Here is a 17969-nt window from a genome sequence, read left to right as displayed (position 1 = left end):
CTGAGCTGAAACAGCACGCTCGCATTGTGCGGCAGAAATAGGGAGAACCAGAACTAGCTCCACTAGATGTAGAACATCTTTGAAATCGTCCTTGTAGGGCACTTTGGTCAGTAGCGTCTCCCAAGGCTACCATAATCAAGCTTGCGGAACTGCCCATTGACCATGATTTTTAGGGAGATCCACTGATCTTGAATAGAAGAGATCTTGCATCCTGCTCTTTCTAAAATGGGCTGAAACCTTCGTGTCAAGCGCCTGATTTCCTCACTGCCAAAATCGAGCAGGTCACCAGGGCGCTATAGCCAGCTGTCAACGTTGAAAACGAGCATGTCACTAACCACTTTCGTTGAGTCGTAACTCGGGCTTTTGCCTACTTGGCTCTCGATACCTAGCAGCACACCAAACCTATCGCGAAGACCTTGCAAAGTGAGACTCACAGCGGTTTCCATGTCTGCCTTTAAGACTCACTTTTAAAGAGGAGGCAGACATGAACTCAGAAATGGCCTATTAATACCCCAACGCTGGACGATGTCATCTTTCTACTTTTGGTTTTGCTTGTTGATTTGACCAACGTGTGGAAAACGTTACTTCTGGTTTGTTCACTAAGCTCTTTTGACTGAAATTTTTATTCAGCAATGTGAATTAATTGCCGAATCACTTGTAAGCTTTGAATTCAGGGTTTAGAGCTCTAATTTTATAAAAATTAAATGGCGAACAGCACTACTCACTGCATAGATGACCTCATGATGGAATGTGCACCATCATCATAGTGCTATCTGGCGTTGCCTAACCACTTTTTCTCTCTCAGGCTTACAAAGAATGGGAAAGAAAACAGGGCACGGAACCACTACTTCCTTTGCTGAACATGACAGCTGATCAAATTTTCTTTACAGCCTTTGCACAGGTATGTGAGCATGAAGAGAAATTGTAAATGAATCAACCATTTCATTACGGGAACACTGTCATGGTTGGAGATGTCTGTATTACCTAAAAAACTAAGTAACTAACAGGAAGAGCTTCTGGTAATTGGATGAGTCAGATCTTAACACCTTTTTAACAAGCCCCTGTGGTTCTGCTACAGAGAGAAGTTTGTCTCTTGTAAGTAAAAAAAATATTTTATGATGAAGTGAAGTCAAAGTTTATTTCACGCTATTCACAAGAAAATATACATATATAGTATAGAAGTAGCAAGAAATCAATAAATCCAAAATAAAATAAAGGGGAAAAATTTAATACCAAAATTGGGTATGATAATTCATTTTACGTGCACAGTGACCAAAGGCTTTTGTGGTGGTCACTGCCATGTTGAAGTAAAAAAAAAACACAGATAGGACCAAGATGACATGTTTCAGGGTTTTCAATAAGAATTTTAATAATAATAATAATAATAATAATAATAATAATAATAATAATAATAATAATAATAATGATAATAGTCAAAGGATAAAAATACATATCCTAAGGTACAGTGAAGAGGTGTTAAAAATACACGATAAAATACAATAGTAATATAAGATAGAAAAAATACTATACTAAATTATATTCAAAAATAAGTCTATTTACAAAAGTTTTCTTGTATCTCTCAGTTTTTATCTGAGGAACGTGACACCTTTTCCTACGCAAATTACATACTAATTCTTTTTTATTGGGAATGATCGCACCTAGCATATGATTATTAATAGCTCTTTTGAAAGCGGATTTATCTTGCTGTTCTAAAAGATTAAAGATGCTGACAGTTTGAGAGGTAAAATGACGCTTATGGCACCTGTCTAAAAATCTGAGGAGTAGGCAGAGAATGAACAACGCGCTCCGAAAGCGCGCTTCCCAAGGGCTGAAGGTACTAACTAGCATGTAAGGGGTGCGGGGGCACCCTCACCCGGGAAAAGTTTGCATTTCCTGCTTCTGGAGCACAAATCAGTGTATTTGAACACAACACTAATATCATTAAATTTTTCGCTTTTTTATCCAGAGAGAGTACATAAATACTCCAAATTTTGGAAATTTATTTGATGGCAAGACATACTTTGGGTTTTGAAAAGACGTTAAAATAGCGTGACATACATGTAGCCCCCTTTTTAAGGCTTCTTTGCATTGTTCTGTACGGCTGCGTGCAATGTATTTCATCTGTCATGACCGAAAATACCTTTTGTGGGTGTTGTCTTGTCACGATTCAAATGTAGTTAGCAAATCATGCAGCTTACACCAATCACTGGACTGCTGGACCCCTGCCTCAAAAACGTGTCTACTTTGACATGGACAGGGAAACAGACATCGCCATCGAAAATACTCAGAATTCAGGCATCTCTTTTGTTTTTCATGAAAAAAACTTTCCCGATCCAAGGCTTGTGTTCTGTTCGAATGTTTCTCATGTTATTCGTAAGGTTTGGGGTAATTCCCAAAGAAAAGTAGGCAGCAAGTTCACATGCAATAGCTGGAGAATTTCGCTGGCTGCCCGCTGTTATTGAAAACCCTGCATGTTTAGAAGTTTGGGTTATATCCTAATCTGTTGGTTATACTCACAGGATCATGACCAAGCAGTTTAAAAGATAATAATTATATATGAATTCTATAATACATAATACATTATTGCCATCAAACTTTGGCAGCCAAACTTGCATTTAGGCTCAAAGTGAACCGACTCAGATGTAGATGCTAATTGTAATGATGAAAAATTAATAATTTGTTACTGTCAACTGCAGAGCTGGTGTGCTAATATACGAAAAGAAAAAGCGAAAGTCAGACTTGACGATGATCCGCACTCACCCAATAAATTCAGGTAACTGTTGACTTTCATGGTTCATAACATAGAAGAAATGTGGCCTTCATCACAGAAGAACTGAGATTATTACTTTTCGTATTAAATAATTATGTTTTGTTGGTGTTGTAACAGTTACTGCTTCCAAGGCGCGTTTCATGTCGTTTGGAAAAAATTCTCAGTAGATAATACTGTTTGTTGCATTTGCCTTACTACGTATAATGTACAATTTTCATTTAATTTCATAGAGTTTTGGGTTCACTGTCCAACTTCGATGCATTTGCAAGTGCATTCAAGTGTCCACTCAGTAGCAAGATGAATCCACCTTCCAAATGCCACATCTGGTAGTAACACCTGGGTCCAAAGCACTTGTTTAAGTGGATGCCACTTCAACTGCTGACCTCTGCTTTCAACCTCACTGGAGTCACTGTAAATGTTCCCACTCAAATACTGTTTATTATTATAATCCATGAAATATTTTCACTACATGCAATTGGTCTAAACACATCACATGAACAAATATTCCCCCAACTACTGTAAATTTCCCAAAACGTTTGCAATTAAAATTAATTTCACAACAGAGGAATGGTTCACTTTTGTGACTGAAGAAGAAATAAAATCTTTTGGTCGATGAGGCAGTACCAGAAAACACCAAAAACTTGAGCTTCATAGGCTGTAAATATTTTTTACAGCAAGCTGCTCATTAACGTTTCGTATAATTTTTGGTAAGCTCCAGTAAAATATTTGAAGGATAATGAACACAATAACCCCCATCTGACTTTCAAAATACGCTCAGAAATTTGTCCTTGAACGACATCTGTTCCTCAAAGTTTACAGTTTTTCGTACGCTTTGCTCTCGGAAAACTGTTTGCTTCTTGGAATGGATAACATCCGAGGACAAATAACTAAACATATTTTTGGGCCAAATGGAGGCTATTGTTGATTTATTTTAATGGAGACTGACACGGAGACTAGAATTAAGGGTGAATTCTTTGCGCTGTACTATGACAAACCACAAGTCATAGTCATAGTCCACCCAGTAACATTTTAAAATCTGGAATAGATTATAGAAGCATCCTTAGTTCTTACAGTCAGCACAAAGCAACAGAAAGTGTATGAAGGCTTGTCAGTGATGTTCTAACCACCACATTATGCTGTAGAAATTATTATTGAAAACAATTGATACTCTGAGAAATGTTAGTCTCAGAAATTCGTTGCAAAAAGTTGACCATTTCAGGGTACCTAAGCATCTGTTTAAGGCAAAGTTCGCCCAGACTCGTTTTGAAGAAGAGGGGTAGAAATGTGTCTTAAAAGTGCATTTTCACTAGCAGATAGATTTCTACTATCACATACTAATGGCACTACTCAGGGCTCGAGACTAACTTTTTAGCTCACTAGCCTAGTGGCAAATTTGTACTAGCCAGTCTCGTCATCCGCAGTTTCATTCATTTGTAAAAACTATCACAAAAAAAATTATACATAAATTTGCAAACACAACTTGCGCTTTTAGTAAATATTGTCATATCCATCCTCGCTACAGTGGCGTAAATATGCTGGAGTGTACACCTTCCCGTATTTTTCTCACGAAGGCAAAGATTTCGTGGCCTTGAGGCCAATTCTCACAGAACGGTAGCCAAAACTATGCAACTCACAAATGCACTGGAGAATGGAAAACGTGGAACAAAGTAAATTAAGAAATAAACCGCACGTAAAATTAAACTGCTCGTTTGGAAAGTCTGTGGAAAGGCTGTTCCTTTGCTTACAGCTATTTGCGATTGAAATTTTAACCTGAAAGCGCCATTCTACGCATGAAGCACAAAAGCAGCGGAATGCGGGAAAATATCTTAAATTAGGTATAAAGGAAATTCGAAAGGACAGACTTTTTAATAGGTTCAAACAGCAATCCGTGCGTTTTATGCTTGAATGAGGGGTGGGGTCACTGTCGGAATTTTGCTGGGAAAGGAATTCCATTTTATGTGCTGTCGCTATTTTTGGGCCATGTCGCTTGTCGGAATTTACCCTGTCAGGGCCTCTTGAATGGTTTTCGGAGTCAATTAATATTCGGCAGCCACAGTGTTCGCGAGCAAGTTTTCTCTCTTTTTATGTGAGATTCACCATTCCTAATAAACGAGATAAGTCGCTCCATATTATCCCTTTTTTTCTTTCTTTCTTTCTTTCTTTTTTAATTTGAAACAGCAGCCCATTTTCGTCACCAGAGCCTTTGGTTGACCCAAGGGAAGAGCTCTGGGGTCGAGATTGAACAGCAGCCGAGAAGTTCCACATGATTTCACAAGTGATTAACCGTTCTGAATGTGGCGTGGGAAAACTGTAATCCGCGTTGGTTTCCTTTTCAGCCTTTTTTTTTTTCAACTGATCATTTTGTAAGGCAGTAAATTCCATAGAATCCGCTAACAGTTGTTGTTCGTTTCTATTCTCAGTTTTCACATGACGTCACGACCGCCATGTTGGTGCTCCTAAACAAAGAAAAGGGTTAGGGTTAGGGTTAGTTAGGGTTGGTGCCCTGACCAAATCCTCCGGGAATTTAACTCTATTATTATGCAAACGCTTCCTTTTGTTTTCGTTGAAAAACATGGCTGTTGATCACGTGACTGAAAACCAGCAATTCTCTCCTTTTGCCTTATCCATGCCTTTTTGTTTTCGTCCAGAATTCCACAGCTTCACAATATTTACTAGCCCCAATGGCTAGTGGAAGCTCAAAATCTACTAGGCAAAACTGAAATTTCACTAGCCTGTGGCTAGGTGGCTACTGTCAGTGTCGAGCCCTGACTCTACTATACTCTTTCATTTTATGATCATTAGGTTTACATGTACATGTAATATAATTATTTGTAATATTTGTAACATGTATTACATTGCACAGCTCAATGAAAGAGCGTAATTTTACCCACATTATGAAAATGGTGTGTCTGAATAAAGGTCCTCTCTGTATCTTGGTTATCAAAAATGATGTGCCTCTGCCACAGGGTAATACAGTATGGTCCTGTCCACTGCTATTTATTTAATACCGGTATTTAAATTAAGTTTCCACTGAAAGCAGGAAGAATGAGGTGTGCTTGCATTTGCAAAGACATCTGCTGTAAACAGCAGGTTCCCCTCAAATGGAGAATACTTACGTGACCATTGCAAGTACTTAGTTATGAGCACTTCTAGGGGATAAAATTACAAACAATTTTAAAGTAAAGATTACCGGTACTTACCTGAACTCCACTTTCAGGTAAAAGTGAAGAACAGTTCCCAAAAGATACTGTCGGTCAACAGTTTTTGTTATGTTGCAGATGAAAGTTTGTTGGTAACTTGTTGGTGACCTGTCGGTAATGTGTCGGTACGTCATTTTTTGAAATGGTCGCAAACACTTACTTATCGCTTCAACAACTACATCGAAAGGGAAAAATTAATTGCACCTCAATAGCTAGTGTGGCTTTCCTAGTTCCCAATCCCCTAAATAAAATTTTGTTGTCCTGCCTGCAAAACCCTCTTAATAATTTTTTATTTGTTTATTTAGAAGTTTTATCTATGAAATCATGTTAATAAAGTTCTTACCTACTTTTACCAACTTTCCTTTGTTTCTCCAAAGTAGTTTGTATGTCTATTCAGTGAGACAATTTGCACCCAATCTTTAGTTTCACTGCTCCTTCATCTATAATTATGAAGAGGTAGGAAATGGGTCTCTTTTACAAAGCCCTATAATGTACAATGCATCTGTGGATATATATGTTGTGCCTAATGTTTAAATCCGCCCTCCTGACAATTACATACATAGAAAATCTGAAGAGATTTTGTTGATTTGCTGACATTTCAAGGCAATTACATTACTGACAGTAAGTGAATCTAACAAAGTGACGCAAAGGATTGTTCATCACATTAAGCATAATTCCAGAGTGAGATCAACTGCAATAAAATGTAAAAGGAAAAATATTTTGGAACTGAAAAGAAACTCCTGAGAATTTACAAGAATTATCTACACTAAAGTAAATCTTGCCGGTACTTTTTTTTTTACAACTTGCAATCATATCCGAGGTAATAGCTGATCATGGAAATCCATCAATCACAATTATAGAATCTTTGCTGATGTCATTGTTTACATGTTTAGTTACAGTGGTGTTCATAATTTTGGGGAATCTGGCCTTCGAGCGCTAAGCCCCAAACTGCGTTTTAGCTTCCATCAATCAAATTTTCGAACATACAGTAGCCAGGAACATCGACTCCGCCTCCAGAAAGTGATATGGAGTTTTTGTTTAGTTCACTGTTCAAACACCATTATGATATGTTTTTAGAAATTCTTCAGTAAAAAGATTCATACAAATTCCCATCACTTTCCATTGGTGTCAAGTTTGAATGTACGAATGCACCTTGGGAACCAAAGATGCTAATTGGTGGGTTATATCATGCATCATTTGATGTCGTCATTAATGGCTGGTGTCGGAAGTTTAATTGATGGAAGCTAAAACAGTTTGGTCGTCGGTGCTTTAACTTGAATTCTGTAAAATTATGAAAATCACAGTAAGTTATTACATATGAGTTTTCTCTCAGAAGGTAGATGACCTTGTGCTACTATACAGTAAACACCCGCATATAAGAACCTAGAATTTTTGGGTTCAGGCTGAATGGGTTCTTATATTTTGGGGTAGTTTTTCTGAACTCAGGCTGATTAGGTTCTTAGTAGGTTCTTATTTGTAGGAGTTGTCATAGTGATACCATTCAGAGAACTGTGTCATAATGGTTGAACATTTGTATTTTAAACAGCAAAAATGCCAAGCCTTATTTTTTAAACAATAATAAATTCAGTATCATAGGCTACCATAAGTTAGGGAATGTCAGGATCGAAATTCCTAAATGATTGAAGCACAGAAAGAACAAACATTTTCTTTGGGTATCACTGTTACAGTTGGACTGAAAAAGACAAGCAGTAACGTGTATTTCACAGGAGCAAAAGTCAGGGCACTCTAGATACAGATTCAAGTCCCAAGGCTACACCAGTATAATTTTATACAGTATTCTATACTCTGTATTTATAAGATTTTCAATTAAACAAATAATTTTCATGGTGTTTCTCAGAAATTTCACAATTGCTATCAATTAAAATCCAGTATTTTAGCTACAAAATAAGAGTGTTTTTTTTGTATAAGAACCTATTGTTCTTTGCCAGCCTAAATAGGTTCTTATATATTTGGGTACTAAAATGCCCAATTTCAGCCTGTAGGTTCTTAAATCACTAGGTTCTTATACGCGGGTGTTTACTGTATTTACAGATTTACTTTAAACTTAGTTAATCTTCAGTTTTAAGCCCTTTAGTTTTGACAACTAGCCAGTTATTTGCCATCAAAAACTGATAAATTCTTGAGTGGCAAAAGTGCTAATGATCTCATATTGTTTATAAAATTTTGAATTTTTCAAAGCATCATTGCTCAGACTCAGATCATCCAGTATATTGCATTCAAATTTCATAGTTCATTATGCAATGCACTTTCAATATTCAGTAATTTATTCTCAGCTGACTGATTAGAAACCAATCACATTACTCTTCCAACTACCAATCACAACACAGACCAGAGCATCACTTCATTTGTTTGAATTTCCAACTGTCCCTTGACTCTAAAGGTGACTTCAGCTCAGGTTTTCAAAACGTCAGCCACTGCCGACAGTCCTTTTCAGGACTAGACTTAACTGATTAGAGTGTAATGTGAAGTGCTAAGTTTCTATGGCATATGAACCATGTGAGCGTTTGCCCTACTAATGGAAATGGACCTACACAAGGACAGAGAAAAACTCTGACCTGGGTGGGAAAACTTAATCCTTTCTCATCAGGACTACTTTGACCCAGACGATCAAATTCCATCCAGGTATGTAACTCCTGGGTTCAAACCATTTTCTATTCTCCCATTACGTCTTTCATCAATTTGTGCACAGATCAGCTCTCTAAGTTTAGAGACTGATGTCAGTCAGCCATGATATTTGTTCCATGAAACAGTTGTGTAGGTAGTAGCTTTAATCTTTCATGATTGCACGATCCTCTCTTTCACCAACATTTTCTGTGAAACTGATATTCGATACAGCTGTGTGACCTTTGGGTACAGGTGTGCAAGATCACGCAGAAGTGTCAGTGTCACTCGTCCCAATGTCCGAATTTGATGCTATTCATGATGACTTGAATGTCATTTCAGGGCTTTCGCATAACATAAAACGATAGGCGACGTTTAATAACTTTATAAGGAGCTAAATTGTAAACCTCAAAGGTTATCTTTTATCGCCGTTGAAAGTGATGGAAGGAGTCAACACGCATGATCTTAACCCTGGCCCAAGCACGTGCTTGCACTATTTACGTTTCCATGAAAGTCTGGGATAGTTATTTATCCTCCTTTTTTAAGAAGAGTATTTCTCCTAAATTTCCACAACGTTCTCCATTGAGACAACTCTCTCGATGCCTTTACTGCAAAGAAAAAAGACCCTGCAACGGTAAACACACCAACGGAATACCCAACGACGGTCCATACTTCTACAAGTCGATTTACACGATGTACATCTGGCCAAACATCAACATCAGCTATATGCTTGACTTTGCTGGCTGCACCGCCAAGAAAATTCACGTAAGACAACAACACATTCTTGTTTTTCTCGCCTTCCACCGCAAGAACGTCCTGAAGAAAAGTCTTATCTTCGGGCTCGTCCGCCATATTGAAATGCACCTATCAATGTTAAGCCCCAGGGAGGGGTTGGGCTAACCACGGGAGTTTGATCGTGAGGTCTGTCCTCAGGGTAGGGATTTTGATCATATGTGGCGCACCCCAAGGCGTCCCCAGGCGTACAAAGGACATTTTGCCACCTTCACTTGCCGCCGGGCGGACATTTTGACCAATTATTTTGTCCCAAGGGTGGGGATTTAAAAAATGTCAAATCCCCACCCTATACCCGACCCCCTCTCTCTGGGGCTAAACATTGATAGGTGCAAAAACAAAGCGCAAGCGCTTCGCTTAGTTCCAGTCTTTTGCAGATTTGCACCGATGTGGGCGGGTATGACAGCCTGCAGCGAGCCACTCCTAGATCCTCGCCGACTGTATTTATGGTGGTCGCTGGTAACAAGAATTGGGAGGCAACAATTGCGGGCCAGTTTACATTTTCGGTTAAACAAAACAGACTCTTACCTTTGAGTACGATTGTATCTACATTTGTACAACAGGTAGTTGATGCTCTTTAATTCAATTAATGTAGGCTAAACCATCCTGACATACCTGCCAACTCTCCCGGTTTTCCCAGGAGTCTCCAAGTTTTTCATCAAATCTCCGGGTCTCCCGATTAGAGCTCCAAATCTTTCGGGAAATACCTACCGTGGCCTTTTTCAACAAATTTTTTCATTAATTTCGTGATCTTCGAGATGTCAAAAAGGAAAATAAAACAAGAAGTGGATTCTAGTGCTCTCATTTGAGCTGTTCTGGTTCGGAAAACGTAAAACAGAGCAATCAAATAGGCCATTTCCGAGTTCATGTCTGCCTCCTCTTCAAAGCGAGTCTAAGTGCGAAGTTTTTGTGATGGTAATTAGTTCTACTTTACATATGAATGAAAACTAATTTTCATAAGAAAAACGTCGCACTTTGAAGAGGAGGCAGACAGGAACTCGGAAATGGCCTAACACCGTAATTGGTCAGAAATCAGGCAATCAAATTGCACAATACGTGGTAGAAAGTTGGCGCGGTTATGGGAACAATAGCAATTGCTGTTCTAACCGAGAAACGTCGGGAACATTCGGAAGGGGTTCGGGCGTTTTTCGGACAGTATTCAGATATTGTCGAAAATAACATCCTTACAATGCAAAGATTTTTAGATGTCTCCAGATTTTTGTACTCTGGTGGTTGGCAGGTATGCATCCGGTTTAAAACAAGTCAACGGACCTGTTATGGTAGCTAACTGATAAAATTTATTTTCCGCAAATTAAAGTAAGAATGCAGAATAAACTTTCCTTCACTTTATGTGGCAAAAGTCAATTACGTTGCAAAGAGAACTGTGCGGAGCACCAATATGTCTATAAGATTATCTTGTGCACAAACTGGTCTATTATATTTGTCTCATGTATTAAAAATAATTGAACTTAAGAGGCAGAAACTGGTGTGACACGAGTTAGTAAGAAATATCCGCTTGCAACTTTTCGCACAAGGACAAGTTGTGTTGAAGGGCCAGAGAAAATAAGAACACAGGGTAAAGAAACAGACTCCGTGTAACAAAACCCTCCGCGAGGAAGCTGATTTTACTGTGAAGTGCAGACATTCCAACCCCTTTTGAAGGAAAGAGGGAGTATTTTTAAGCGCCGAAGGCGCGAGCCTGCAGGGACGTCCGGGGGTATTCCCCTCCCCCCAGGAAATTTTGCAAATTTAGTTTCTCTCAAGAGGCATTTCCTGCATTTTGACATCATTTTTGTGGTATTCTATATTCTATAAGGTCTTTATTCTTACAAATGCTTGTCCGCCATTTTTGGAGCTGCTAAATGGAGTAGGACTGCTAGCCTTATGAGGCTGCACAACACGGGGTGTTCAATGGAGAGACTGGGCGAGACAAGGCTAAGACGTTTTACACTCAGATCGCAAAAAAAAAACTTAACATGAGCAATTTTTTTCCTTGTTTTCAGAATTTCATGATAAACCGGGAAAGGGGGAGGCAACACATCAAATCGTGAGATTCCCGATTAGGCTTTTGTACATTATGATGGCATCATGTTTTTCGAGCATTTCAGTGAGGGTTGGAATGTCTGGAAGTGCTTACTATCTATACCACGCCTGCAATTTTACCAAGAACAGCACGGTTTGTGTGGAGAGCCAGATCTCTTGAGTTTAACTCGTTTCCTCTTTCCCTTCCCATTTTTCACCGCTTCCTCTTGAACAGGCGGGCAGACTCTGTTTAAAATTTGCTGCGTAAGGAGAATAAAAGCTCGATCGACATTTTCACTTGAAAGTGCGCTTGTTTCGACGTGCTGAACGCCGTAATTATTAGCCAACATTTCTCCTCTCTCGCGTGTGATTTGCCTTCCACTCTCTAGATCGCATTTGTTCGCAACTAATATCCTATCTACGTCTTCATTAGCGTGATCCTCAATCCTCCTCATCCACTTCGAGATATTCTGGAAAGTGCTCTCGTTGGTGACGTCATACACTAACATGATGCCAAGGGCACCCCGGTAGTAAGCTGTTGTGATAGTGTGGAATCTGATGTCGAAAAGAGGAAAGGAAAGGAATTTTAAGTGTCTAATCTTCTACCGTTGGAGAACTAATTGGGAACACTGTCAAATAAAATTAACAATTAACGCAAATCAAGTCAAATATTGGTTTTCGAGGAGAGGGGAAACCGGAGTACCCGGAGAAAACCTCTCGGTTCAGAGAAGAGAACCAACAAACTCAACCAACATATGAAGCCGAGTCTGGGAATCAAAGCCGGTCCACATTGGTGGGAGGGGAGTGCTGTCACCACTGTGCAATCCCTGCTCCCCCAGGGTGTTAAGAAAACCAAAAGGAAGCCTAACAAGACGACGATACAACGACGACTGGAACAATTCAAAACTATAGGTTTGCAATGAGAAAAAAAAAACAATGGTCTCTCCTCCTCCTTTTCGAGTGAAAACGGCTGTCGTCATCAAAACTGCCCTTACTTATTCATAAGATAAAAACCTACGTATTGAACACATCGTGTGTTTTCTTGATTAAACGCCGGCTTCGTATACATGCCCGGTTAAATTTGATTAGATTCTGGGTTTCCTATAAAACCGCAAACCGCAAACGTCGGACCTGCCGTTTACAGTTTGGAGTACGCGAATTAGTGCGGCCATAAGATTAAAGGTTACTTTTTACATAAAGTTTGACAAAGAAACACATGCATCGATCTCGACGCCATATTTGTTTAGAACGCAATGGCGGATCTAGGGGGAGGGTGCTTGGGGTGCACACCACATGATCTGCAATGGCCTGCGACCATCGGAAGCTGTCTGCGTCGGTCTTATCGCAGACGATCATTAACACAGGAGGCAAATGTTTCCATTCAAATCTGAAGCGACCACAGACAAGCGTACCACTAATCCTCTGCGAGGCGAGGAGAAAAAGGAGCGCACTTACTTCAAGTCTGATTGGACGTGTTCAAGGCGAACAAAAGTGTGTCGCCGAATAGGACGCAGATCATCTCAGACACACGTTTCCATTACAATTGTCTTAGTCGGAAGCGTCGTAATGGTCGGGAAAGTAGAACTAGATTCAACTTTCCCGATTATCCAGACAGGGTAAGTAAGTAAGTAAGTAACAACTTTATTTATAGAGGGTAACACATAACAGTTAAAAACTGACAAACCAGGGTGCCGCAGATCGCCGCAGACGCCGGGGACAGATGATTCCATATGTCTGCGACGTGGCGCAGACCAATCGGCGATCGTGTCGCAGACCGATCGCAGGCCGTTGCAGATCATATGGAAACCAGGCTTAAGCCTTCTAAAGGCAGCGAAAGAAGAACACACGTTGCTCATATGACGACGAAAGCATGTACAGTAAATTCTCATCTTTTCGCCCAAATTTGACAAGTGTCCCAAAGTCCTCTGACCCGGATTGTAGATCTACGTTCCAGACCATTACGACGCTTCCGACTAAGACAATTTTTAATGGAAACGTGTGTCTGAGTTGATCTCTGGCTTATCGGCGACACACTATTGTTCGCTTTAAAACAAGTGTCATATCGTGCACAAGTAAGGTAAGTGCTTGGCTTTTTCTCCTCGCTTTGCAGAGGATTAGTGGTACGCTTGTCTGAGATTGCTTCAGATTTAAATGGCATTATTTCCCTGCGATGTTTACGATCGTCTGCGAGAAGACCGGCGCAGAAAGCTTCCGATCGGGTCACGGACCGTTATAAATCATATGAAAACGAGGCTTTAACATTCAACGGAAAAGTACAGTTATGAAAAAAAACTGAAGCGGGATGAATGCTCAATCTTTTATCTTGTTTATGTATTGTTATTGTTATCTCTTGATAGTAACGATGTGCATACTGGCCGCGCGAAAGTTGGGGCTAGAGACTGAGGGAACGCTTGCAAGAAGACTCCCTATTAATATTTTTGAAAAACCCGTTCGCCCACGGACGGGGACTTCTGATTGTTGTGGCACAGTCATAATGATTGATAGGTAACAAATTTTTGAGCAAAATATTACTTGTTAATAGTTCTAGCGTGACAAAGACAATGGCGGAAGATTGGAAAGGTTTTGAATCTTGTGTTGAAGCTGAGCGAATCGGGTCTCGGTTTTACATTGAAAAGGGAACAAGGAACTGTCAATGCGCCATCTTTTTAAGTGTATAGATGTAATGGCCGTTTTGCCAACAGGATTGGGAAAAGCTTAAGTTTTCAGACGTTTGTCATGATCTGCGGAGTTCGAAATAAAAGAAAACGAAGAACACTGGCAGACTTCTCGAGTATCATCGTGATTTCTCATCATACGCGATGAAGTTCTTGAAGTAAATTCTATGGTAATGACAGCCTGTGATATAAATGAAAATCTGGACTGCTTGGACGATTGATCCACCAAGGAAAATTCAACATCATTTACGCGTCAGCTGAAGCCGCTATGGATAAGTGTTTCCATAATTCACTAAAAGCAAACGATTCGTGATTTAACAAAACTTTGGCAGCGCTTATTGTCGTCGAAAAGTTTGGACTGGACTGAAGTAAGCTTTTCGTTTGCCTGTAAAAGATACTTTATATTTACGCAGGATGAATTACTAAAATACCTGCGAACTATCAAAATCCATAACTGTTTGAGGATCAAGGAAATAAACTGTAAATATTGTATTCGTCAAATTCTTTGCTTACCTTGCCCAATGTAAGCTTGAGTCCTATATCATGAATTGCGACAAGATGAAGACAATTACGCTGCTGTTAAATCTTCTCTTATTGTGAGAACAAAGCGGTTCTTTTGCACAGTCATGAGATTTTCTTGAGTATTTTTATTTGCTATTTCATCTACGATTTCGTGACGATTTGACCAAAAATGTACTTTGGATTATAAAACTAGCGAGGAGGTTTTCCTGTAATTTCCAGGAGATTTAAATAGTACGATTCATTTCGTCGACCACTTTGCACCAAGGCACGGACCAAGAAATAGCCAGCAAGTCGCACTGCTTCTTGAATGGTTTCATGGTCTGCTTTGGTGGAGTTTTGCATTTAGTGGCCTGTTCCAGGCTCCCAGGGCCCGGTTGTTCGAAAGCCGATTAACTTAATCCAGGATTAGCGTAAACCTTTGTTTCACGTTTTCAACTGTTTGGTGGAAGTTCCTTTTGCTTATTTTTGCTTTTCAAGGGCGACTTCTTCTAATGCAAAGTTTTGCCGAATATCAGCGCTGAACAGCATTTGAGAGACGAGAAATAAACTCTTTGGTTAATTTTTAATCTGGGATTAGTGTTAATCGGCTTTTGAGCAACCGGGCCCAGGTGGTTAGGGAAAGAGAAAAAATGCCTCGACCCAAGCCCCCACTCGCTTTTCCCAAGCAGTTGTTTTCATTTTCCCGACTATCTGGGAGCCTGGAACAGGCTATGCATTTAGCGGCCTTACTATCCATCGAACTCTGTGCGAGTTACGTTCCTAAATTTCGAATTTTACTAGCGCACGGATTGCGCACAGGTTTTGAAAATTGGCTGTTATTTCGATGGTTTAAACAAATTCTCGGTTTAACTATTTCATTCTCGGTTTAACTATTTCAGTCTTAGCCAGCTGAGAAGCTGCCGTTACAGATTAACTTTAAAAATCACACTGACAAATTCTGCATTGATCGCTTGGTGTCTCCTCGGTGCTTCGGTTTGTTTTGAGCGAAGTCAACACGTGTTAGCAAGGTTTATGTACTGAGTGGGAGGGCCAGAACGTTAGCAACAGAACGGGAAAGTCAGTGGCGACGTCGCAAGCACCAAAAATACCAATGAGAATTCAGAACAAAGCAGAAAAGAGTCATTCTACTCTATTCTTAATTCTCATTGGCATTTTTCTGCGCGCGCCGTTGCCACTGGCGTTCCCTTTCTGTTGCTAAATAAGCCTAATATTTGGCCAGAGGTCATAGCGTACAGACCAAATAATTATTTTCCGGTCCGGCCCGACCTAAACTCAGTCAATAAGCATTTTATCATATGGGCTCTTTACACTAGCACTCAGAATATGAAGTTTGGACAAAACAAGTAACAAAAATTTGCACAGAAAATTTATCTAATATGTTGTTTGGATTTGCTTTTCTGGATGTTAATAACTTGATGTAAAAAGCGACGAAATCCTCTAAAATTGCCCCGCGCGGATCAGTATGTGTTCCTAAGCAGGGCCGTACGGCTTTTTCTGGCCCTGCTCGCGCTAATGCGTACGGCTCTCATACGGCCGTTTTCCCAATACTTTTAATATGAAAGCGCGCTCGGAGCCGTACGGGCCATATGATAAATATGATTATTGGCTAATTTGTTGATAAGACGTCAATCAGCGCGCGTCAAGAAAAGGTGGGCGTTTTCCCATAGGAGGTCTTCTCGTTTCCTCGGTCTCTTGCCCTAGCTTTCGCGCGGCCAGTTTGCGGAAAATCGCTTGGGAGCTCTTCTTTCGAAAGAGAAACGCTTGCTACGTAGGTACATGCGCTCTTGCATAACCAATGAAAGGAGTTTCCTCTTGAACTGAGTGTTACACAAACACGGGAAAGTTTTTATTTGTTTTAGAACTCAGACAATTTATTCCTACCTCTCTTGTCCTGCAGTGTCCCAGATCTGAAGCTTTACTTTCTTTCCCTCTGAAATAAAAAGGGATATCAAACTGAGTATGTTATTGTAAGAGAGGGTATGTACCTGAATTATTGAAGAAAGATACTGAATACCGCTGACCAAAACGAGGTTAAGTTTTTCAGTTTCTTTCTCGCGAGTATCTTCGTGCCCATCATCACCGTCGCGAATTAGTTACATCGAAAATGAAAAGTTTGTGGTCTTCATCAATTACGATGGACAAACAACAGTACACACATGGTTGAATTGAATGCAACTGTGAAAAAGTTTTTAGTGTAATATCTTGATGCTACTCTAACGAATGTTGCTTGAATATCCGATCAGTCTGGTAACTATTGACGTCAGGGGAATTTAGAGCGGAGCAGTTTAAAGTATCTTAGTGAAAACACAAGTGGCCGCTTCACGGAAAGAGGGGCAGCCAACTGAAAAATTCCCTCAATAAATCGAATGTTTGTCGAAAAGCGACATACCAGAAGTCGACCTTGGCGAACTTGATGAGAATTTGCATGTCTGACAATGGTACAGAAATGCACAAGGACACTTTTAAAAGTCATATGACAAGAATAGATCAATAAATATTCGTGTCTTATAAATAAGTACCGTTTCTGGCACGACTCTGGCGCTCTTTGTAACGAAATCCTGCCATATTTCACAAGATATTTTCAAATAAGTTCATACTTTGAATAGACCGATCGAGATTAGGTAGGATTTAATATTTCATGGGAATTGTATAATCATCTGTTATAATTTTGCAATAAGGAAACCAAATGAAAATATTCTCTTTCCGCGACTGTCAAAAGAAATATCACCCTAAACGCCTTATGTTTTTCCAAAGTTTAACAAAATTAAGAAATAGAAAAAACCTTCACGCTTAACGAAGCAAGATGAACAATACGCGCAAGTGCAAAAATGAAAATTCCATCAAATCAGCTTGATCTTGAAATGTCTTCACAGGCAAATGCTCCCAGCAACTGAACAAACTATAGGGTTTTAGTCTCAAGAAAAACAAATGTGATGTGATGTGAAAGGCCTCTATGTTTAATCACCAAAGGACATTTACTTGCTCTTAACTTTGGACGAAACGGCAAAGACCTTCAGTACTTACCAATTTCTAACGTCCTGATCTTGAAATCAATCCCAATTGTCGAAATAAATGTTGGGTTAAACGTATTATCAGCAAATCGGAATATTATGCAGGTTTTGCCAACTCCGCTGTCACCAATAAGTAGCAGCTTAAAGAACAAGTCAAAGTTCTTCGCCATGTTTATCTGTCATATTGCGTTACAAACTGAAAACACGCTTGGGAGTGGTAACAAAACTTCCGTGACACGTAAACCGGAACCGGAAATTATGTAAGGAAAACGATGAAAATAGGCAGAGGTTAACCAACGAGGAAAAGAAAATTACGATCCACTCTCCTTTAATTGAGATCATGCCACACATACCT

General features: G+C 39.7%; 2 protein-coding genes across 2 annotated transcripts in view; one reads left to right on the top strand and one right to left on the bottom strand.

Moving 5' to 3' along the window:
* The window catches only part of LOC138051141 (endothelin-converting enzyme homolog), a 31237-nt gene extending 27905 nt beyond the window's left edge, over positions 1-3332 (top strand). Inside the window, exons 15-17 of the mRNA XM_068897298.1 lie at positions 806-901; positions 2697-2773; positions 3001-3332. Of these exons, the coding sequence (XP_068753399.1) occupies positions 806-901; positions 2697-2773; positions 3001-3100 (273 nt within the window). The 3' untranslated portion in view covers positions 3101-3332. The remainder of the gene's footprint in view (positions 1-805; positions 902-2696; positions 2774-3000) is intronic.
* A 7332-nt stretch (positions 3333-10664) lies between these two features.
* LOC138051142 (ras-related protein Rab-10-like) lies at positions 10665-17825 on the bottom strand. Its single transcript, XM_068897299.1, has 3 exons — positions 17628-17825; positions 16485-16533; positions 10665-11961 (listed from the first exon to the last, which is right to left on the bottom strand). Exons 1-3 carry the CDS (start codon positions 17782-17784, stop codon positions 11544-11546), a joined length of 624 nt encoding a protein of 207 aa, XP_068753400.1. The 5' UTR covers positions 17785-17825; the 3' UTR covers positions 10665-11543.
* Positions 17826-17969: the final 144 nt, after the last annotated feature.

This window comes from Montipora capricornis, chromosome 6 (genome assembly GCF_036669925.1).
Source record: "Montipora capricornis isolate CH-2021 chromosome 6, ASM3666992v2, whole genome shotgun sequence".
NCBI classification, from domain to species: domain Eukaryota; kingdom Metazoa; phylum Cnidaria; class Anthozoa; order Scleractinia; family Acroporidae; genus Montipora; species Montipora capricornis.
The sequence above is the reverse complement of the archived record's forward strand: the minus strand, read 5'-3'. Positions and strand labels throughout refer to the sequence as shown.